This window comes from Nycticebus coucang, chromosome 10 (assembly GCF_027406575.1).
Source record: "Nycticebus coucang isolate mNycCou1 chromosome 10, mNycCou1.pri, whole genome shotgun sequence".
NCBI classification, from domain to species: domain Eukaryota; kingdom Metazoa; phylum Chordata; class Mammalia; order Primates; family Lorisidae; genus Nycticebus; species Nycticebus coucang.
In genome coordinates this window covers 41,074,938-41,099,996 of record NC_069789.1, presented here as the reverse complement: position 1 = coordinate 41,099,996, position 25,059 = coordinate 41,074,938, and the positions used below count along the sequence as shown (strand labels likewise).

Sequence of the window (25,059 nt, the reverse complement as noted above, 5' to 3'; positions counted from 1 at the left end):
TGGAGATTGCTGTGAGCTGTGACACTACAGCACTCTACCCAGGGTGACAAAGCGAGACTCTGTCTCTAAAAAAAAAAAAAAAAGTGAAAGATCTCTACAAAGAGAATTATGAAACTTTAAAAAGAAAACAGCAGAAGATATCAACAAATGGAAGAACATACCATGCTCATGGCTGGGAGGAATCAACATCGTTAAAATGTCCATACCACCCAAAGTAATCTGTAGATTTAATGCAATCCCCATTAAAGCACCAATGTCATACTTAAAAAATCTTGAAAAAATAGTACTTCGATTCATATGGAACCAGAAAAAAACCCTGAAGAGCAAATACAGTTCTTAGAAATCTGGAGGCATCACATTGCCAGACTTCAGGTTATATTATAAGGGTACAGCGATCAAAACAGCATGGTACGGGCACAAAAATGGAGAAACAGATCTATGGACTAGGATAGAGAATCTAGAGATGAATTCAGTCACATGTTGTCATTTAATCTTTGATAAGGCTAACAACAACATGCAATGGGGAAAAGAATCCTTGTTTAACAAATGGTGCTGGGAGAACTGGTTATCTACATGCAGAAGACTGAAACTGAATCGGCACCTCTCACCATTGACAAAAATTGATTCTTATTGGATAAAAGATTTAAATTTAAGACATGAAACAATAAAAATTCTAGAAGAGAGTGTGGGGAAAACACTTGAAGATATTGCCCTAGAAAAAAACTTTATGAGGAAGACCCCCTAGCAATTGCAGCAACACCAAAAATAAATGAGATTTGATCAAGCTAAAAAGCTTTGGTACGGCTAAGAGTATCACAAAGCAAACAGACAGCCCTCAGAATGGGAGAAGATTTCTGCATGTTATGAATCTGACAAAGGCCTGATAACTAGAATCTAGAGATAACTCAAATTAGGCAATAAGAAAAGCATAAACAACCTTCTCTATAAATGGGCAAGAGATTTGAACAGAAAATTCTCTGAGGATGACATGCAAATGGCCAAGAAACACATGAAAAAGTGCTCATCGTCTTTAATCATCAGAGAAATGCAAATCAAAACCACTCTATGATATCACCAAATCCCAGCAACATTAGCCCACATCACAAAAAGCCAAAACACCAGATGCTGGCATGGATGTGGAGAAAAGGCAACACTTCTACAGTGCTGGTGGGATTGCAAACTAATACAACCCTTTTGGAGAGAAGTATGGAGAATCCTCAAAGATCTAAATGCAGACCTTCCATTTGACCCTGTAATCCCATTCATTACTAGTTACCTACCCAGAAGAACACAAATCATTTTGCCACAACGATATTTGCACTAGAATGTTTAATGCAGCTCAATTCATAATTGCCAAGTCATGGAAACAACCTACGTGCCCATCAACCTGTGAATGGATCAACAAACTATGGTTTATGAATACTATGGAATATTATTCAGCCATTAAAAAGATGGAGACTTTACATCTTTTACATTTACCTAGATGGAGCTGAAATACATTCTTCTTAGTAAAGTACTGCAACAATGGAAAAATAAATATCCAATGTACTCCATACTAATATGAAATCAATATATAAACAATTATATGTTCCTAAGAACAATAAAACACTATTATAGTTCAGTTTGGTGGTACAGGGAAGTGGGAGGGGGGAAGACGTATGGCAAAGGGAGGGAGGGCATGAGGCACAATCTCACCTAATGTGTACAATGTGAGGGTGTACGACACACCCCCTGGGAGAGGGGCTCTTCTACAAATGGAACTTTACTCTGGAAGTGAGAACAATGTAACCCAAATATTGTACCCTCATTGATTTGAATACAGTTAAAAAAAAATTACTCCCCCCTCAAAATGCCTTAAATCACCCATGATTTATAGTATTATTTGGTGAAGTGCTATATGTACACCTATAAACACTAACATGCATATATAAACGCATAGCATCATACATGTTGTAGGATAATATTTAGAAATAAACATATAGCACACAAAGTGAACTCAGTGTGAGTTTAAAATGACTTGCTTTCCTTCCAGAGGCTTAAGGGACCTGGGCCCCCCTGGGATACACGCAGAGTTGGCTTCCCTGGAGTTAATTCCATAAGCCATTTCTCTGAAGCTGTACACCCCGTGAAGCCTGAGATCAAAAGGCATGCCGCCCTTCCTCAGAGATACTGGCCAGAGGGTTGACGTATGTTAACAACATATTGTCAGAGGTCTATAGATGCTCTGCCCTGAGGAAAAGACACAGTCATTACTTCATACTGAGTAAACTCAGTGAACGCTTGAAGGTATTCTTCCATTAACTCTGTTCCCCTGTGGGTACTTTCTTCTTTGTGATCTTTATTTAGATACCTGCTCAAAAATTAGTCAGTGTTTAGAAGAAGAGGTTTACTACAAAAGTGATTGATTGTATTGATACGGTTAACAAAATATTTCCTTGCAAGTTAATTTCAGATAGGTAAAATAAGATAATGATGAAACTCACAGATGATAGATTAAGTGTGTACGTAACTAAAAAAGTATAAAGTCAAAACCATGAATAAAGCTTTTCGCTACACGCCATCCCATCTCGTGTAGCCTGTTTCTTGACTTAATAAGTTTACACCCACAGCAAAGCTGCTGTTCGTTTGTGTCTCTGGTCACACAACACATATAGTAGGAAAGAATACAATAAACAGCATTTCTTTATCAAAAATATATTCTGGTCTGCTATGCTTATTTTGTAACATAACTGACTCTTTCATGACTGGTAAATAGGGGTGCGTATCAGTGTAACACTGAAAAATCACACTGCCATGTATGTAATTTCTCCCTTTGTGCTCCAGTTTTACATTAATAACAGAAACATGCAATAACAAGCTTCCTCATAATTAAAGAGAAAGCTTTTGAAATACACGACAATCTCAAGAAAAAGCTAAAAAACTTGGTATAAATGCCTTCATTTAATATAGGTAGTGCTTTAAAAACATTGTTTCCTATAACATTAAGCATCTTCTGAAAGCACAAGTGCAGTAGAAGGAAGTTTCAAGATAGAGTCTTGTGTGTTAAAACACAAAGACTAAAATCAAAAACAAAAAAGCTGATATTTTGATAACTGTGGTCTCTACTGGAAGCAAACACCTTCAAAGAGCTACACGTCAAAGCATTATCTTCAAGGGTAAGGCTGCAAAGGATCTTTGACTACAATGTTGAGTACAAATGCCAATTAACAACGGTACTTGAATTTCTATTAGGAATTTCTATTAGGACTTTCTATTAGGTTTCAACGTCCAGGGCGGCACCTGTGGCTTAAAGGGCTAGGGCACCGGCCCCATATGCCAGAGGTGGTGGGTTCAAACCCAGCCCTGGCCAGAAACTGCAAAAAAAAAAAAGAAATATCAACGTCCATAAATTTTTTTACTTTTCTCCTAAGAAGTGGGATCTCTGCCTCTTCTTCCTGAATCTGGGCAGGCTTATAACTGCTTTTACCATAAATGCCACTATGTAAGACTTCTAAGACCAAATCATAAAAGGCAACGCTACTTCCACCTTGTCTACAGGACACTCACTTTTAGAAGTCTAAACTGTCATGTAAGAAGTCCTGGCTGGGCACAGTGGCCTATGTCTGTAATCCCAGCACTTTAGCGGACTGAAGGCAGGAGGATCACTTACGGCCAGGCGGTCAATACCAGCCAGGGCAACTAGTGAGATTTCCCATCTTTAAGAATAATTTAAAAAATTAGCAAGGCATAGTAGTATGTGTCTATACTCCCAGCTATTCAGGAGGCTGACACTGGAGGATCATAGGACCCCAGGAATCTGAAGTTACAGTGAGCTATGATTGTGCTACTGCACTCCAGTCTGGGAAACAGTGTGAGACCCTGTTTAGAGAGAGAGAGAAAGAGAGAAAGGTCTTACTACCCTGCCACTACCATGCTACAAAGGCCAGTTGTAGTAATTATAGTCAACATTTAGCTTCCAGCCAACAGCCAGTATCAACTGGCACCCAGAAGAGTGAACCATTTTGGATGTCCAACTCAATAGAGCCTTTGATTACTACCCAGCCACGATGTGACTGAAACCACATGACATGGGTAAGTCTTCAGTGCATTGTCTCAATCTACTTTTCTTGATAAGTCAGACATGTACCTTTTAGTATGCAATTTTTCAGAACACAAGGTTTTTTAAGGCACGTATTACCTTATACCATGACATCAGTATCTTTCCAGGATATGTAAAGGACACAGAGGCATAGGTGGGAACTGGGACCAGTGAGAGCATAGCAGCCAAATTTCCCATTTCATGCTTATTCTCATGTATAACAGCAGTTCCAAACTATCACCTCCTAATAAACATGTGTGTTGCTATCTTTCCTGACTCAGGGTACCTACCCAGCAAACCAAAACAAATACTAGAAGGTATGTCTTACCAGTTCTATTTCCTGAATCTGTCCCCTACTTTACTTTACACCCTCCATGCTTCTGCCCTCCACTTGTTGACCACTACAAAGCCTTCTAATCACACAATCTTCCCCCCCCAAACTACCATCTACATTACTGCCCAATCTTCAGTGACTACCCAATTGCTAAGATACATAGATGCCAAACTAAGCATCAAGGTGCTCCAGGGTGCCACAGGAAATTCACAAGAGTGCCACGGGTTATTTTGAATATTCCAGGCAAACACAGCAATATGTTTGGCATCGATCTTTTGAACGCTACATGTGCTACTAGCTCAAGGTGGTATGGTGTAACAAAAGAGCGTGCTACACTCCTTTTAACCATGTCATATCTTTGCAAACCTGTGTTTTTTGCAGCAGTTGCTATGTTTCTTCTTCCTTTTTTTTTTTTGAGACAGTCTCAAGCTATTGCCCTCACAGCTCACAGCAACCTCAAACTCTTGGGCTTAAGTGATTCTCTTGCCTCAGCTTCCCAAGTAGCTGGGAATACAGGCGTCCGCCACAACATACAGTTATTTTTTGGTTGTAGTTGTTATTGCTGTTTGGCAGGCCCTGGCTGGATTCGAACCCGCCAGCCTGGGTGTATGTGGCTGGCACCCTAGCCGCTGAGCTACAGGTGCCGAGCCAGCAGTTACTATGTTAGAAATAAAATATTGCTCAAAAATCAATGTGGGGCTGGGCGCGACGGCTCATGCCTGTAATCATAGCACTCTGGGAGGCTGAGGTGGGCAGGATGCCTGGGCTCACGGGTTCAAGACCAGCCTAAGCAAGAGTGAGACCTCGTCTCTAAAAATAGCCAAGCATTGTGGCGTGCACCTGTAGTCCAAGCTACTTGGGAGGCTAAGGCAAGAGAAACGCTTGAGGCTGCTATGAGCTATGACACCATGGCATTCTACTGAGGGTGACAAAGTGAGACTCTGTCTCAAAAAAAATCAATGTAGGACAAGATTAACATGGTAGTAGTTCAATGTGAATCTAAGGTTCAAAACAGAAATATTTTTTCCTTCAATTTGTGTCACTTTAAGAATTAGAATGTTAGTGCTTGGTGCCCTTAGCACAGTGGTTACGGGGCCAGCCACATACACCAAGCTTGGCTGGTGCGTTCGAACCCGGTCTGGGCCAGCTAAATAATAATGACAACTGCAACAAAAAATAGGTGGGTGTTGTGGGAGAGGCTTATCTAGCTACTCGGGATGCTGAGGCAAGTGAATCACTTAAGCTCAAGAGTTAGAAGTGTGAGCTGTGATGTCCCAGCACTCTACTGAGGTTGACAAAGTAAGACTTTGTCTCCAAAAAAGAAAAGAATAAGAATGTTAATTATAAGTAGTTAATGAAAATAAAATATTATAGAATGAAGTTTAAAATATTCCTTTCAATTTATGAGTATTTTTTCAAATGAATACTGAGTTATTTATTTTTTTTAATTTTCACATTATTTTACTCTCACATAAATTGGATTTAATTTTGACCAAAGTACATGATTACTGAGTTATTAGGACATAAACGTTTATTTATCTAGTCTGTTGAACTTAACAACTTAACATAATATGGAGAATTATTAGGAATTTCAATTAGTGTATGCTGAACATAAAAAAAAAAAAAAGAGAGAAACTAAAGGTAGTACAAACTGAGGAACTTCTGGCCTACACAATAACCCCCCCCCATTTGTCTAGATACGTCCCCACCTTTCAAATTCACATCTTGTATGATAAAGACAAAGCTGTGCCTCCATCTAAAATGCCCCCACTGACCTTCCTATTAGGCAGATTCCTAACTCATTCTTAAAGAAAGATAACAAGCATTACCTCTGAGATGAAAAAGTATATTTACTTTTTAAAAGGCAAACAGTTTCCCATCATCCATCCTATAGTAGTTCCTATCCCTTTTCTCTTGTCCAAACCTTAATGGCCATAGGGAACACTTCTCCAAAAGCACTAGAGTTTGACTGAAAAGTATGAACAGGGAGCCAGAAAACCAGGTCACTGTGCAAAGGCAAAGCTCTTTTCCCCCTCATTTATAAAATGAGAAGCTAAGAAAAACTGGTACTTAACATACTCTTCAGCTCTACGCAATCCTTCTAACTGACAAGCTATTGAAAAGAAAGGGATCTACAACAGCTCTATTAGGAAAAGACTTTTTCTTTTTTGAGGCAAAAAAAAGTTGCCCAAGCTAGAGTGTAGTGGTCTCATCATAGCTCACTGCAACCTCAAGCTCCTGAGCTCAAGTGATTCTCCTTCCTCACCCTTCTAAGAAGCTGTGACTACAGATGTGTGCCACAAAGCCCAGCTAATTTTTCAATTTTTGGAGAGATGGAGTCTCATCCTGGCTCAAGCTGGTCATGGAACTCCTGACCTCAAGCAATCACCCTACTTTAGCCTCCCAGAATGCTAGAATTACATGTGTAAGTCACTTAGGAACATTCGTTTTATCTAGCCTTTCTTACTTTTTGACAAAATGAAATTAAATTTTTTAAATACTATTTTATAAGGAGTTTTAAAATCTTAAAACAAAGATGATAATAAAAACAAAGATAAAAAAGAGCTATTCTGTAGTCTTAAGATTAAGAAAGATAAACGTTTGTTAAAGACATTCAAAATCCTAGGATTATTATGGACATATAGCTAGCGTTTACCTCATTTTTAATTGTTTCCACTTTGGTCTTTTCCTTTGACCCAGAAGTTGGCATTTCCTTTGTGTGCCCATCAGGAATGTATATCAAAATGCACGGGGCCTCTTTGCAACTATATGGGCTAAAACAAAAAAGAACGACAGATATATTTAATTGAACAAAATTATTTGAACAGATTACAACTGAATTCTTAGATAAATTCAGCAGCACTGAGTTAATGTACTTTCCAAAGTACAAAATAATATATTATTCTCTTAGTTATAATATCAGTTATTGAGACTAGTTTAAAAATACATAAATAAAACTTGGCAGTCCTTATTACAAACTTCCAGTTTACAAACTTTTTTTTTTTTTTTTTTTGAGACAGAGTCACTATGTCATCCTTGGTAGAGTGCCATGGCGTCACAGCTTACAGCAACTTCAAACTATTGGGCTGAAGTGATTCTCCTGCCTCAAGCCTCCCAAGTAGCTAGGACTACAGGCACCCGCCACAACGCCGGCTATTTTTTGATTATAGCTGTCATCATTGTTTGGCAAGCCCAGGCTGGATTCTAACCCACCAGCTCTGGTGTATGTGGCTGGCGCCCTAGCCACTGAGCTATAGGCATCGAGCCCAGTTTACAAACTTTTCATTTTTTGAGACAGTCTCATTCTGTCACATTTGGTAGAGTGTCATGGCGACACAGCTCACAGCAACCTCAAACTCTTGGGCTGGAGCAATCCTCTTGCCTCAGACTTCAGAGTAGCTGGGACTACAGGTGACCACCACAATGCCTGGCTAATTTTTCTATTTTTAGTAGAGACGGGGTTTCACTCTTGTGCAGGCTGGTTTCAAACTCCTGAGCTCAAGGGATCCACCTACCTCAGGCTCCCACAGTGCTAGAAGGACATGTGTGAGCTACAGTACCCAGCCTCAGTTTATAAACTTCCATAGATTGAAAGTACAGAGCAAAAAGTATTATCTACTCTGCTTGCCACCAGAAATGGCATTAGTGGATGTTAGTGATATCACTCTTGACTTAAAGGAAACGTATCTACATACTACATATAATCGGCTTATAAACAGAATTTCTGTAAAACATTTTATAAAAATTTCTCAATTCTGAAGGTAATTATAACAATCCACTGCCCCAAGACCATTTATAAGCAAAAGATTTCTGCAAATTTTGTAATGACAGCTACAAAGTAAAAATAAAAATCAAAATAATTCAGTACCAATAGGATCATCATATCCCTTTGATATTTTTTAATAATAGCTTCACTGAGATATAATTCACACCCCCAAAATTCATTCTTTGAAAGGATATAATTTAATGGTTAAAGTTATACAACCATTACATCTGATTTCAGATCATTTGTATCACAATCGAAAAGAAACTTTCAACCCTTTATCAATTATTCCACAGCCTCTGAATTCCTCTAGCCACTGTTTTTGAGGACTTGTCTATTCTGGTTGCCTCAAATAAGTGGAATCATACACTATGTGGTTTGCTGAGACCAGCTTCTTTCAGTTAGCATAATGTTTACGAGGTTCATCTACACTGTGTAGCATTAATCAATACTTCATTCCTTTTTATGGCTGAATTATTAATACATTGTACAAATCCATCACATTTCATTTAACATTCATCAGTTAATGGTCATCTGAGTTGTTTCTACTTTTACCAATTATTAAAAAAGCAACTATGAGCATTTATGTATGAGTTTTTGTGTGAACATGTTTTTCTTTGGGGGTATACATACAAAATTTAAATCAATGGTTAAATAGTAGGTAATTTTATGTTTAACTTTTGGGGGAACTGTTCACCAAAAAACTATAAACACTTTACAGTTAAGGACTCCACGGTCTTCATACACTCTCTAACACATGGTACTTTTTTAATTTTACTCTTCCTAGCAGGTTTACAGTGATATCTGATTGTGGTTTGGATCTATATTTCGCATTTTTAGCATGCTTATTGACCATTTGTATATTGGTTTTGGAAAACTATCTATTCAAAACCTTTGTCCACTTTTAATTGGTCGGTCTACTAAACACTAATCCTTTACAGCTTTGATGTGCTAATATTTTATCCCATTCTGTAGTTTGTCTTCTTACTTTCTTAATGTTGTTTTTTAAAACATAAATATTTAAAATATTGATGAAGTCTAATTTGTCTATTTTTTCTTTGGTAGCTTGTACATTAGGGTGTTACATCTTGACAATACTTCCTTGGAGTACAAACATTTATACTGACGTATTCTTCTAAGGCTTTTATAGTTCTAGATCTTACATTGAGGTTTTGAAAGATTTAAAATTAAAAAAAAAGAAAGATTTGGAATTAATTTTTGTATTTTATATGAGGTACACATCCAACTTCACTCTTTTATATGTGGCTATTCAGTCATTCCAGCACCATTTCTTTCTAGACAGAGTCACAATTCATCACCCTCAGTAGAGTGCCGTTGTGGCATAGCTCACAGCAACCACAAACTCTCGGATTCAAGTGATTCCCTTGCCTCAGCCACCCGAGTAGCAAGGACTACAGGCATCTGCCACAATGCCTGGCTAGTTTTAAAGATGGGGTCTCGCTCTTGCTCAGGCTGATCACAAACTCCTGAGCTTAGGCAATCTGCCTGCCTTGGCCTCCCAGAGTGATGGGATTACATGTGAGCCACTCCGCATGGCTCCAAGCACCAGCACCACTTTTTAACAAGTTCAATCATTTTCTGAGAATAAACTTAGGATCTACTCATTACTCTAGTTGGTGGTACCACCACCATCACTGACTATTTATGATGGTTTAATAAGTAGCATGTACTCTGCTATACTCTTTACATTCATGATCTTATATGACTAATGGCAATATGATACTGAGATAAATAAGTATCCGTCCCTAATAAGCTTAAATTCTAGTGGTAGAAACAAAATAGATAAGTTTCAATATTCTAAAGAGGAAAGTGCCAGATGCTATGAGAACACATGGGTTGAGTATCTACCCAGACTGCAGGACTTTAAGAATGCTCTTGAAGGGGTAGCGCCTGTGGCTCAAAGGAGTAGGGCACCGGCCCCATATACTGGAGGTGATGGTTCAAACCCGGCCCCGGCCAAAAACTGCAAAAAAAAAAAGAACAATGCTCTTAAAGAAAGAACATTTGGAAAGTTACTCAGATGAATAAAAAGAAGCACATGAGCAAGACCCCACCTCTTAAGAATAGCTGAGTGTTGTTCAACAGGTGACAGGCGCCTGTAGTCCCAGCTACTTGGGAAACTGAGAAAAAAGAAAAAGCTTGAGCCCAAGAGTCTGAAGTTGCTGTGAGCTGTGATGACACAGCACTCTACTAAGGGCAACAAAGTAAGACTCTGTATCAAAAAAGAAAGAAAAGTAAAAGAAAAAGAAAAAGAAAAAGAAGAAAAAGAAGCAGAGTCATCCAGGAAAAGCCACAGATATTCAAAGGACCCTGCTGCCTTTGGAAAACACTAGGGTCTAGACAGGTACATGTGTAGAACACAAGGAAAACAAACAGGTACAGCCCAAGTGGGCAGAGATGCCATACATAAAAGTTCTTGCATATCAAGCTAAAAATCTTAGATTTTACCCGAAACTAACATGAATTTTTAAGGAGAGAGAGTAGTGTGATAAAATTATTACTTTGAAATTTTCAGGCTAGTGGTCATGTGAAAACTGGACTGAAAAAGGATGAAACTGCATATACTTTAGTAATGTGTTCTGGCAGTCAAGGAATAAATCCTAAAGGCCTGAAATTAAGGCAAAGGAATAAATCCAAAGAGAATGACAAGATAGGCAGTACAAACAAGATTTGCTGACTAGACAAAGGGATGAAGGAGAAGAACAAATCAGAAATGACACCTACAATCCTAGAATTATGAACACATTGAGCTTGAGATGCTTGAAAGACTTCTATTCAAAGATGTCTACAAAGGCAGTTAGATTCACAAGTCTGAAACTCTAGAGAGATGCCTGACCATGGAGTTAAAGAACCCCAATTTTTTAAAAAAGAAAGAGGACAAAAATTTACCAATTGAAAGTTGTCCTCATAATCCTACTTACTACTACATGGTTTTTAAAAAATACAAACCCTAGTTACTTTTTTCCCATTAAATGTACCTACTCGCTATTAATATTCTATGACATTATCCAGGCCATGCACGATGGCTCACACCTGTAATTCTAGCACTCAAGGAGGCAGAGGTGGGTGGACTGCTTGATCTTAGGAGTTCAAGACCAGCCTGAGCAAGAGCGAGATCCCACCTCTACAAAAAATAGAAAAACTATCCCGGCATTGTGGTGGGCACCAATAGTCGCAGCTACTTGGGAGGTTGAGGCAAGAGGAGCTCTTCAGCCCAAGAGTCTGAGGTTGCAGTGAGCTATAATGACTCCTTGGCACTCTAACCCAGGTGACAAAGTGAGACTGACTCAATAAAATAAAAATAATTAAAAAAAAAAAAGAAAGATTTCCTATAACATATCCAATAAAAATTCAGTACAAAGAAAAAAGGTAATGATGGCTCGCCGCCTGTAGCTCAGCGGCTAGGGTACCAGCCACATACACAGGAGCTGGCGGTTCAAATCCAGCCCAGGCCTGCCGAACAACAATGACAACTACAACCAAAAAACAGCTGGGTCTTGTGGCGGGCACCTATAATCCCAGCTACTTGGGAGGCTGAGGCAAGAGAATCACTTAAGCCCAAGAGTTTGAGGTTGCTGTGAGTTGTGATGCCACAGCACTCTACCCAGGGTGACATAATGAGACTCTGTCTCAAAAAGAAAAAAGAAAAGAAATAAAAGTAATGATAATAATTTTTACCCAAAGTTAGTAAGTGTATACAGTACTTTCATTTTTTCTTTATATGTGGACTACATGAAGATTTTTTTTTTTTTACATGAAGATTTTTAAGATGGTGTACTTTTAGAAAGGAATAATTTTTAATGTTCAACACATAATGTGTATTATATTGTTTCAAAGATTATAGTCCAAAATATTAAAAATAAAACAAGCTGAGAAAAATTTGTCAGGTACATTATTTTAGCAAAAGTTCAATATCTAAAATGTAAGAACTTTAAGCATTTTCATTTAGATATTCAGTTACATTTATTTACCTAACAGGTTCGTAAGGTTGATCACATATGAAGAATCCTCTTCTCTGGAGCTGTATAATGTCTCCTTTTTTCAAATCCTTAAGGCAGGGATCCCCAAGCATTAGTTCTTCATTCTATAAAGATGATACGAAATTAAAACAACTCTAAAATTCATGTAATTTTTTAGGAGCTGTAATATTCCCATTTTTAAACAGATAACGTTACAAAGTTCACTACTTAAGCACAAAGAGTGAAACAGGGAAGTGTGTTAAATTATAATTAGACTTACCCCATTTTTTAAAAGTTAACATTTATGAACTGAATGGATTCAGGAAGCCTTTTATGTAACTTGATTCACAGCACTCAGCAAAAACACTTTTCTCATCCTAAGTATGAACTACAATGCAAGAAGCATGTAATAGCCTTAATTGAAAGATACACCAGCAGGGCACTTAAGTGCAAGGGGCAGGACAGAATGCATGGTCTGCAGCTCTTCTTCTATTTACTATCTGTCCTCAGCCAAGTTACTTAACCTCACTGTGCTTCATTTATTAGTAGTAATAAAATGGAAACATTTACAACTTTTTTTTTTTTTTTGCAGTTTTTGGCCAGGGCTGGGTTTGAACCCACCACCTCTGGCATATGGGGCTGGTGCCCTACCCCTTTGAGCAACAGGCGCCATCCTACAACTTTTTATTTAAACAAAATTATACAGATCTTTTTTTCTTTTTTTGAGATAGTGTGTTACCCTATCACCCTGGGTAGAGTACAAGTGCCATCAAGTCATAGCTCACAGCAAACTCAAACTCCTGGGTTCAAGCGATCCTCTTGCCTCAGCCTCTGGAGCAGCTGGGGCTACAGGTGTCTGCCACAACACCCCACTAGTTTTTCTATTTTTAGGTGAGACAGGGTCTTGCTCAGGCTGGTCTCAAACTCCTGAGCTCAAGGAATCCATCCGCCTCAGCCTCCCAGAGTGTCAAGATTATAGGCATGAACCACGGTGCTGGCCTAGATCTTTTGCATTTTAGTGAGGAGCCAAGACAGCGAAACTTAATTTTAAAATTCTAAACAAAAGTTTATATAACCAGATGAAACACGTTTCTTTTAGAAGGCTACCTTACTGTTCTTGTTGACGTACTGCTTAAAGTCCTCATCTTTTCCTAGCACTGGCTTTGTGATCAAGTGCTCATAAGTGACACAGATTGCTGGAATAGGAAGAGCATGGGTAGTCTCTGCAAGCCAAGTGATCTTAGTGGTTTTCTTGTAGTCTTTGTTCTCCAAGTTCAATTTTGCATCAAGAGATACAATTTTTCCATTTGGATTTCTAGATATAAAATTGAAAAGCATTTGAAAAAATAACTAACATAAATGCATTATTTAGTTCTATAATAATTATTTTTAATATTACAAAATAACTTATTTTACTTTACAATGGAAAAAGAACTTTCTTTGGAAAAAGAACTTTCTTTGGAAAAATTTCGTATCAAACATTCATTCGCACTTCTAATATATCAGACATGCCTTGGTTAACAGATTAGATGGATAAAATATAATCTCTTATCCAGATACTAATCAATCCACCAGAGAAGAAAACCATATACATTTGACAAAGAACATGAACATATTCATCAAGTCACAAGTATTAAACATATTAAAATCTGAAATACTTCATGTAAAAACATTTAGTACTTACTTGCAATCATATGTAATGATGAGGCAATTAAGATTTTAGCATTTACATAAATTAATTCTAACCATACTATGTTCCATTTATATAATCTGAAGAACAAATAAGTGTATCACACTTACAGTAACTAAAAAATTATATTCATCATCACAATCAATTTTAAAGTAAATTTTAGGATGAAGATTATGTTCTATTTCATACAAAGAATGCCCCCACCAGGCAACTATATAATGAGGTGATTAAAAAAGGATTCTAAAACATTAGAACTATTTTTTATAACTACATTAATTTTCAACACCACAAGTGAAAGATACCCTATTAGTAAATTGGAATATGTATATGGAAAAAAGTTAAATTTTGGTCCAGAATTTGCAGTACCTGTGTCTGGGCAGATTTATAGTCTGCAGCATAACAAGTCTCCATTAGGCAATGTTTAATAAGTACATAAAAAGACGTTTCTTCCATATTTATTTGAAAAAGTTCTTACTTGTGTATTTTAGTAATGTTGATGTTGCCCCAATTTATAAACGTAACCATCTCGCCCTCTGAAAAAGTCTCTGCATCAGCACCTTCAATGAAAACTTTGGAACTATACCACACAGGCTTCAAACCAACATCAGGATTCTGATAAAAGAAAAGGAGGGTGTTGGCTAAAGTTACAATTTATTAAACCCAGCATGCAGATTTATACATTCATTTTCATTTTTTAACAAAACAAGTTATCTCTGTTATTATGCTGTTGGCAGTTCATTGCTGTATTAAACGAAAATCCTATTCAGAAGTGTTAGGATGGGCGCAGCGGCTCATGTGAGTCTCTAATCCTAACCCTCTGGGAGGCCGAGGCAGTGTGGGTCACGTGAGCTCAGGAGTTTGAGACCAGCCTGAGCAAGAGCACTGTGTCAGGCACCTGAAGTCCCAGTTACTTGGGAGACTGAGACAAGAAATCATTTGAGCCCAGGAGTTTTGAGGTTGCTGTGAGCTATGAGGCCAGGGTACTCTACCCAACATGTGAAAGTGAGACTCTGTCTCAAAAAAAAAAAAAAAAAAGGCAACTTTACTTTTTCTCCAACTTTTTTTTTTTTTGGTGAGACAGAGTCTCACTTGGTCACCCTTGGTAGAGTGCCATGGCATTTTTAGCTCACAGCAACCTCAAACTCCTGGGTTCAAGGGATTGTCCTGCCTCAGCCTCCCAGGTAACTGGGACTACATAGCGTCCAACTATTTTTTTGAGACGGGGTCTTGCTCTTACTCAGGTTGGTCTCAACTTGTAAGCAAGACACCTGCTTCAGCCTCCTAAGTGCTGGGATTACAGGCATGAGCCACCACGCCCAGCTCTTTTTTTTTTTTTTTTTTGAGAAAGAGTATCATTCTGTCACCCTTGGAAGAGTGCCATGGTGTCATCATAGCTTACAGTAACCTCAAACTTTTGGGTTCCAGTGATCCTCTTGCCTCAGCCACCCAAGTAGTTAGGATTACAGGCACCTGCCACAACGCCCAGCTATTTTTAGAAACGGGGTCTTGGTCTTGCTGAGGCTGGTCTTGAACTGCTGAGCACAAGCAATCTACCCACTGGGCTGGCCAAAGTGCTGGGATTACAGGAGTGAGCCAGCACACCCAGGACTCCATCTATTTTTTGACATAAAGCTATTCCCAATTCTGTTCTTAGCATTTAAACAACACATACTTCTTACAATAACAATCACACTGGCCTCAAAGTAGAAATCATTATTTTATTTTTATTTTTGAGACAGAGTCTTGCCCCAACTAGAATGCCTGGCTTTAGCCTAGCTCACAGGAACCCCAAACTCTCGGGGTCAAGTGATCCTCCTGCCTCAGTTTCCCAAGTAGCTACAGGCATGTACCACCATGCCGAGATAATTTTTAGTAGAAATAAGGTTTCATTTTGCTCATGCTGGTCTCAAAAATTCCGGACCTTAAGGGATCCTCTTTGCCTTGGACTCCCAGAGTGCTAGGTTTATAGGTGTAAGCCACAGCACTAGGACTACAAAAATTTTGAGATAGACTGTGTTATGATTTCACTTCCAAGACACCCAGTTGGCAGCATCCTGATTCACTTACGCAAGTTTCAACTTGCTCAGTTTATCGATGTTGCTAGGATGGCTTCATATATTTGCAACTGTGGGGCAGCACCTGTGGCTCAGGGTAGGGCGCTGGCCCCATATACCAAGGGTGACAGGTTCGAACCTGGCCCCAGCCAAACTGCAACAAAAAAAATAGCCAGGCGTTGTGGCGGGTGCCTGTAGTCCCAGCTACTAAGGAGGCTGAGGGAAGAGAATCGCCTAGCCCAGAAGTTGGAGGTTGCTGTGACCTGTGACATCATGGTACTCTACCGAGGGCAACAAAATGAGACTCTGTCTCTAAAAAAAAAAAAAAAATATATATATATATATATGTATGTATGTATGTATGTATGTATTTGCAACTGTGGATTTTATGTTTCTTGATTTTTGTGTATCTCAAAACTTTTGCAATGACCTGCATATGGCAATGGGTCAGCCACCTGACTACTAATGTTAATGGGAGTTAGATGAGGCAACCTGCCCCTAAAATTACTTCCAGCTTAAAAAAATCATTTATTGATTTAAGAGTTAAGATAGTATTATTTATCACTTAACAGCCCTTCAACCGGAACCTGCTTCCTACCCTTAGAATCTCATTACTGCTTTGGTAGCAACAGAGAAAACAAAATCATTCATGAGTAGCGTCCATCAAACATATAGCACACCAGATAAGACCTTAGCAGGCAACTGTGGACTTTTCAGATTTTAGAAGACAAAATTTAAAAGAAGTATTTTATATATACTGCAAATATAAAATACAAGAGAGAAAATTTCTGCCTTCCTCGTATATATTATATGGTGAAGACAGACAGATACGAGGAATAAATGGCCAAGCACAGTGGCTCACGCCTATAAATCTACCACTCTGGGAGGCCGAGGTGGAAAAATCACTTGAGCTCAGGAGTTTGAGATCAGCCTTGAGCAAAAGCAAGACCTTGTCTCAACTAAAAATAGAAAAATTAGCTGGGCACTATGGCGGTGCCTGTGGTCCCAGCTACTCAAAAAGCTGAGGCAGGAGGATTGCAAGAACCCAGGGACTTAAGGTTGCAGTGAGCTGGGTTGATAATACCACACTCCAGCCTGGGTAATAAGTGAGACTGATAATTAAAAAAAAAAAAAAAAAGTCACAAACAAAGCAAAAACAAAAAAAACCCAAAGGAATAAAAAGAATGCTGTATTTGTTAAATTTCAGTTTTTATTTGGCAGAATTCAAAAGAAAAAGAGTAAAAGAAGACCTACTGAAATAAACATTAAACGATATATGTTTAGAAATTGTTCAATAAGGCCAGGCATGGTGGCTTATGCCTGTAATCCTAGCACTCTGGGAAGCTGAGGCAGGTAGAGTGCCTGAGCTCAGGAATTCAAGACCAGCCTGAGAAAGATTGAGACCCTGTAGACCCAGCTACTCTGGAGGCTGAGGCAAAAGGATCGCTTGAGCCCCAGAGTTTAAGGTTGCTGTGAGCTATGATGTTATAGCACTCTACTGATGGTGACAAAGTGAGACTCTGTCTCAGGAAAAAAAAAAAAAATTGGCCAGGGCGCAGTGGCTCACACTTGTAATCCTAGCACTCTGGGAGACCTAGAGAGTTTTGCCTGAGTGCACTGGATCCAGACCAGCCTGAGCCAGAGCAGGACCTCATCTCTAAAAATAGCTGGCGTTGTGACGGTTGCCTGTAGTCCCAGCTACTTGGGAGGCTGAGGCAAGAGAATTATTTGAGCCCAAGAGTTTGAAGTTGCTGTGAGTTTTGATGCCATAGCACTCTACCGAGGGTGACAAAGTCAGACTGTCTCAAAAAAAAAAAAAAAAAAGAGGCTCGGCACTTGTAGCTCAGTGGCTAGGGTGCCAGCCACGTACACCAGAGCTGGTGGGTTCAAATCCAGCCTGGGCTTACAACAATGACAATTACAACCAAAAAATAGTGTTATGGCAGGCACCTGTAGTCCCAGCTACGTGGGAGGCTGAGGCAAGAGAATCGCTTAAGCCCAAGAGTTTGAGGTTGCTGTGAGCTGTGATGCCACAGCACTCTACCGAGGGTGACACAATAAGACTATTTCAAAAAAAAAAAAGAAAGAAACTGTTCAATAAATGCATCAATGCATTTGAGAAAAATCATGTCATAACTCACAATATGCTGGGTTCAGAATAGAATAATGTAGAACACTTCGTGAGAGAAATGTAATAATGAAAATCCCACAGATCAAATTGAGTAATCCTGTCACAATTTAAGAATCTGCTTCCTAATCAATAGCTCTTATTTAACAATGAGCAGTACTTAATAATTTAAGCTATTTGACAACTGTCATTTTAACAATAAACACTCTTAAAAAGGAACATTCAGTAAGTTCATATTTATACTAATTAGATAGTGAGTGATATGATAGGTAAGTTACCATCATTCACTCATCAAACCAATCAGATGTAAGATAAGGGCAATGGCAATGACAAATAAATCCATCAATAAAACACATATCCAAAATCTTACCAGGCTTCAAATCTTCCAAATTAAAAATCAGCTATTGTCACTAGTAGAAAAAAAAATCATAAAGCAACAATTCAAATTTGTAGCTCTTCAGAATTCATATTACATGTGAGGTACACTTTTTTTTCCTTTTTTTTTTGGAGACAGAGTCTTACTTTATTGCCTTTGGTAGAGTACCATGGCATCATAGCTCACGGCAACCTCCAACTCCTAAGCTTAGGTGATTCTCTTGCCTCAGCCTCCCGAGTAGCTAGGACTACAGGCACCTGCCACAATGCCTGGCTATTTTTTATTGCAGTTTGGCAGGAGCCAGGCTTGATCCCATCCACCCTCAGTTTATAGGGCTGGCGCCATACACACTGAGCCACAAGCACACCCGTGAGTTACACTATTAACATAGTTATGAGTTAGTCCATGAACATAACTTTGTTTGGGGGGGGGGGGTTTGTTCCAGATAATATCTCACTCTGTTGTTCAGGCTGGAGTGCAGTGGTGGGATCACAGGTCACTGCAACCTTTAACTTCTTCTGGGCTCAAGAGATCCTCCTGCCTCAGTCTCCAGAGTAAATGGAATGACAAGTGTATGCTCCCACGCCTGGCTAATATTTTAAATTTTTTGTAGAGACAGTCTCTCTATGCTGCCCAGGATATTCTTGAACTCTTAGGCTTAAGTGGTCCTCTCCCCTCAACCTCTCTCTTACAGGCATAAGCCACAGTGCCACCTCTAAAATTATTTAGAGATTACCCACAAGCAGAAATAAAGAACCTGACTTTGCTTCAAGATGGTCCACTGAGCAGTAATGACTATCCGAGACAATCACAGCTTAACTCAGCGTAAGTCCATGCTACCTGTATTTAAGATTTCTATTTGGAATTTAGATAGATATCAGTTTCACTTCACTTATACTTTCCAAAACAGGGCAAATGGCAGTGTGGCAGACTATGAAGCAAAGTTGTGTTTCAACATTAGTAGCTCTAATATTTTGGCTTAAAGACAAAGGTGACAGTGAATAACCTCTTTACTAGATAATGTACCTCAGCTTCCATATGAGGATAAGAATGCAAATCATAATATGTCATCTTTATCTTAATAATGAAGACGATATTATAATAATATATAATAGTAATATATTATTGAAATATATTATTTAAAATTTTAATGATGAGAATAAAGCTTTTTAAGAATGTTTATTGTTAAAATGACAGTTGTAAAATAGTTTAAACTAAATTACTATATTTATAATAAATAATATATAATAATAATAAATAATTTAGATAAATCTTTATCCAAATCATAATATGTCACCTCTCTTCCTGGAAGAGAGGAATTTGTATTGCACACTAATATGCGATCTCTACAGAATATAAAATAAGCCCCACCAGAGTGTATCATTTCTGTGTGACATGCCATAGATTACTGCAAGGATAAACAACTTCAGCAGGAAATTTACTTCAACTTGTGTCAAATCCTGACAAACAATGTTGAATAGAAATAATCCCCAGATCATGCTATTATCACGACAGCACATTTCCCCTTTTATTATACTGCTCCTTCCTTTAATAGAGAGGAAACATTGATGAAACTTTAGGGTAATAACCTTTGGATGTTTGGCTACTTCTCTCATCTCCTCCTGAGCTTCAGGGATATTCACTGGGATCACTTCTTTCTTCAGTAATGCAACATATCGTGGAGCCACCGGGTCAATAACCTGCAACAAGTACATCCTCATGTTACAACACTGAAATACTTTTAAAGAACATTATAAATAAAATAAATAACAGCATAGGAATACTAACTGGCTTTCCTGTTACTGCATTTACTAATTTTCTCATTATGTGTAAACTCTTCTCAAATATATATAATCAAGTAGAAAAAAAGAAAAGCAATCATAAACCAAGACTTGTAAACCTTCATGAAGGATTTAGAGTTCTTTCTCAGGAATAGCTACTGGCAAGAGAAAAGAAACCAATTAAAGCATAATACTAGAAATAGTTGGAAAATAATTTTAAAATCTAGTATTAGAAGGTAGAAAAAAGTATATTGTGGGGTTATGTATTGATCCTACGGTTAAATATGATATTCAATTTTGTATTATTGGAGAAGTCCAGGTAAGGGAATATAGGTATTTGTGTTTCATATCATTTTCTATAATTAGTGTTAGGCAACACTTCACCATCAAAAGCAGAACAGGATTAGATCACTATAATAAGGCAATCCTATAGAATAATTTTATACATATAAAATTTATACACATAAAATATATATATGGACCACTGTATTCCCAGTACCTGGGATAGGTAATCAATAGATATAGGTAATCAATAAATGTTTATAGATTAAACGAATAAATGGTCATATTCATTATGCTCTGCGCTTTCCTACGTAACAGTCCAATTTAAAATTATCTATGACAACCACCACAATAGCAGTGTTTAGACACTATATAAAAATTTACGGGAGAAAAATTAGATAAAAGCAAACAAAGAATCAAACAGACAAGTAATGAGTTTTTTTTTATCATTAGAAAGATGTAGGAAATTAGCTACATTGCTAATGAAATTTGGCTATTTGTTTTATTTTGTATTTTTTGTTATTGTGACTGTTGGGCTGGATTTTTTTGCTTGTTTTGAGGGTTTTTTTTTTCAGCTACTGAAAAAATAATATTGTGAAAATTCTGAAAGAACTAAAAAAAAAGCCATACTTGGAGGATCTTTCATGCAAAGGTTGAAAAACTATTTGATTCTCTTTTACCAGCTATTCCTCATTTGCTTGTATTTCGTGCCAGTACTAAATCAGCACTTTCCTCTCTCTAAATTTACTATTTCATTCTTTCCTTGAGGCTTAAAGGTCATTCTCATACGACTTCCTTTTTTCAGCTTCTAAAAAGCTTTTAATTTGTGGCTATTCAGTTCAGTATTTAAGATAAGATACATTTCTTTAAAGAAGCTAAAGTAAGAGGACCTTACCTAAGAAACTCACTATGGTTCACTACATAACCCATTTCCTCAGCTGACAAAAAGAGCAGAAGGATGTTTCCTACAACTTGACTAATTATAATAATCATTAGTGGCAATTGTTAGCAAAGATTCTCAGGCTATTTAACCTTAAAGCATTGTAATTTTCTGAAGTAAATTCCAGAAACCTGTTTTTAATAAGCATTTTACAGATGCTCAAGGTCAGGCAAGTTTGGGAAACCTTGGATTAAAAGGTTTCGAAGCCCTTTTCAGCTCTAAAATTATTTACTTCTAAGAGTCTTGAGTCAGCTGTTTTCAAATTACTCCAAAGAGCCCTTAGGCTATCAAAAGGGTGTCCAGATAGAACCAAGTGGAGGGGAAAGGAAAGGCAGAAAAGAGGAGAAATAGCTTAGTAACTAAATCGAGTGGGGCTCCATGCCCCCTTCAACAGCTATTTATAATTTTGTTACATTTATTACGGTTGACTCAAAAATTTTTTTTCTTTTTTTTTCTAAGACAGTCTCACTAGGATGTTCTCAGTAGAGTGCCATAGCGTCACAGCTCACAGCAACCTCAAACTCTTAGGCTTATGTGATTCTCTTGCCTCAGCCTCCCAAGTAACTGGGACTACAGACATCCTCTACAGCATCTGGCTTTTTGTTATTGTTGTCACTGCTGTCATTGTTGTATAGGAGCAGGCCCAGGTCAGATTCCAACCCACCAGCCTCAGTGCATGTGGTCAGCACCCTAACCATGAGCAACGGCGCTGAGCTTCAAAACAATTTTCAATAGAAGGAAGATTCCTTATTTGGGGGCGGGAAGTCTCTACATACTTTATTAGCTGGGGACCAGATGCAAGAAGCTTGAGATGAAAGTTAAGAAAAACTTTTAAAACTGAGGCATAATACAAATTTTTTAATTTCAAAATAAAGGTTCATGGAGACAAGTAATAGTTCTGAAATGAAATCCTTAAAGCACTGACTCTTCTGCCTTAACTGAAAAGTTAAAACCTTAACACAGGTAGAAAGAAAAAGAAAATTTGCAAGGTTAATGCAAAGTAAGATTTTGAAATGTCCCTACTATTATTAGGGCAAACGTTTGTTGGGGGAATTAGGTATGTTCCATTCACCCACGATACAGAAAAATCATGTACTAGTTTTCTGTCAAGATGAAAAGTCAGTTTAGAAAACAAGGATCACAGTATTTTTTGAGAGATATTTAGATTACTAACCTCCCCATGTCTCACTGTCCCCTTCATCTGTTTTTCTAATTTTTTTCTTTACCATGTACAATTAACTCTATACATAGAGCTCCTTCTCCAAAGGAGCAGGTAAAGAACTCCAACTGATTTTAACAGAAACTGCTTTTAGAAATCCTAAATTAGTAAGAGTAGGAGCGTATCCAAAGAATGGTGGTTTAGCTCTGCCCTAACTCTTATTTTATAATGCCATGAACTAAACTTAGTTCATTGATGATTCGCTTTGAGCTTGAAAGACAAAGCAAGCAAGAAAATAAGAAAGTCGTAACTAGAGATTGAGTTACATAAACTCCAAGAGAACTGTACTTTAAGGGAAAGAAAGAATGGTTAGCGAAGAAAGATATCATGAAGGCCAGCAATAGCAACAAAAAATGTGAGTGGAACAATTTCCTTTTTATTACTGAATGATTACAAACTGTGCAAAGTTTTTAAGATGGTGTTTAATGGTTAAGATCCTACAGATGGGCGGCGCCTATAGCTCAGTGGGTAGGGCGCCAGCCCCATATATCGAGAGTGGAGGGTTCAAACCCAGACCTGACCAAACTGCAAAAACAAAAAAACAAAACAAACAAACAAAAAAAAGATCCTACAGATCTCAGGATAAACAAAGCAGACTAAAAATACTCACATACCTTCACTTTCTCCTCTGAAAAAACTGTATATATAATCCAAGAGAAATGACATAAAGTTACTGCTTTATGTCATTGGTTGCCCAGCTAACTAGTTCAGCCGACTCACTCTACAGTGAAGCTCAATTCTTATCCTTATGATTTCCAATCACTCTTTAGTTCCCCATATTAAATGTGAACAGTAACCAAGACTAATCAGACATCTTAGAAAAACCTTATTATATAAGAAGGAAACCAAAAGAAACAAGCTGGAGAAAAGAAAAACTACCAAAACAAATACAAAAATCCTAAAGAAAGCCCTACTATTAATATTAATGCATGACATGGGAATAGGAACTTATTTTGAAAATTCAGAACAAAAGAAATTGTGAAAAATGATAACCATAAATCAAAAACAGAAAGGTGGCTCGGTGCCCCCAGCTCAGTGGTCAGGGCGTTGGCCACATACATTGGGACTGATGGTTTCAAACTGGGCCCGGGCCTGCTAAACAGTGACAACTACAACAACAAAAACAGCAGGGTGGGTGGCGCCCATAGTGCAGTGGCTAGGGCACCAGCCACATACACAGAGGCTGGCAGGTTCAAACCCAGCTCAGGGCCTGCTAAACAACAAGGACAACTACAACCAAAAAATAGCTGGGCGTTGTGGTAGGCACCTGTAGTCCCAGATACTTGGGAGGCTGAGGCAAGAGAATCACTTAAACCCAAGAGCTTAAGTTTGCTGTGAGCTGTGACACCATGGCACGCTAGACAGGGACACAGCTTGAGACTCTGTCTGAAAAAAAAAAAAAGAAAGAAAGAAAAAATAGCCGGGCATTGTGGCAGGTGGTGCCTGTAGTCCCAACTACCTTGGAGACTGAGGCAAGAGAATCACTTAAGCCCAAGAATTTGAGGTTGCTGTGAGCTGTGATGCCACAGCTCTCTACCAAGGATGACACTGTGAGATTCTGTCTCAAAAAAAAAAAAAAAAAAAAAAAAACCAGAAAGGCATCCGGCCTGAGCAACAGTGAGACCTCATCACTAAAAATAGCTGGGCATTGTGGTGAGTGCCTATAGTCTCAGCTACTCAGGAGGCTGAGGCAAAAGAAATCACTTGCTCCCAAGAGACTGAGGTTGCTATGAGCTATGACGCCACAGCACTCTGAGTGCAGCAAAGAGAAAAAAAAAAAAAAAAACACAGAAAGGCAGGAAGACAAAATTACATGTGTCTACAAGAACATAAAAAAGACAAGATGAAAAATGAAAAGGAAAATAAAATGAGAGAACTGGTCCATGAGGCCACAGTATCTTGAATGAATAAAGAAGAGTCCCAGAGAGAAGAGAGAACACAAGATAGAAAAAACAAAACACAAGGAAAAGTTCAAAAAAGTTTCTCAGAGCTGAAGTAGTAAGTTTCTAGATTGGTAGACACATGTTCTTCCAGTGGACATACATAAAAACAGACCCTCTCCAAGGCACATTGTCATGAAAGTTCAAAGTAAACTAACAGGTCATATATAAGGTCTTTTAAAAAGTCATCTTCGCGTGGTGCCTATGGCTCAAAGGAGTAGGGTGCAGGCCCCATATACCGGACGTGGTGGGCTCAAACTCGGCCCTGGCCAAAAACTGCAAAAAAAATTTTTTTAAAGTTATTAAAAAAAACAGTCATCTTGATCCCAGACTACTTCTCAAGGAGCTACCAGAGGAAGGTAATGAAAAAGGAAGGAAAATCTAAGAGCTAGGCAACATATTACAGGACAAAAGCAGAGGGAATGTCCAGGACGATGATGATGCAGGACCTGGGAAGATAATTGTGCCTCAGACGCCAAAAGGCCACTAATCCA

At 38.2% G+C, this 25,059-nt stretch overlaps 1 protein-coding gene across 2 annotated transcripts in view; it reads right to left on the bottom strand.

The window, feature by feature from the left end:
• EPRS1 (glutamyl-prolyl-tRNA synthetase 1) overlaps positions 1-25,059 on the bottom strand; it is a 116,712-nt gene that overhangs the window by 41,596 nt on the left and 50,057 nt on the right. For both annotated transcript variants that reach the window (XM_053606388.1, XM_053606389.1), the window contains 5 exons: positions 19,993-20,103; positions 14,321-14,457; positions 13,263-13,470; positions 12,168-12,280; positions 7,069-7,186 (listed from right to left, as the gene is read on the bottom strand). In XM_053606388.1, the coding sequence (XP_053462363.1) occupies positions 7,069-7,186; positions 12,168-12,280; positions 13,263-13,470; positions 14,321-14,457; positions 19,993-20,103 (687 nt within the window). The remainder of the gene's footprint in view (positions 1-7,068; positions 7,187-12,167; positions 12,281-13,262; positions 13,471-14,320; positions 14,458-19,992; positions 20,104-25,059) is intronic.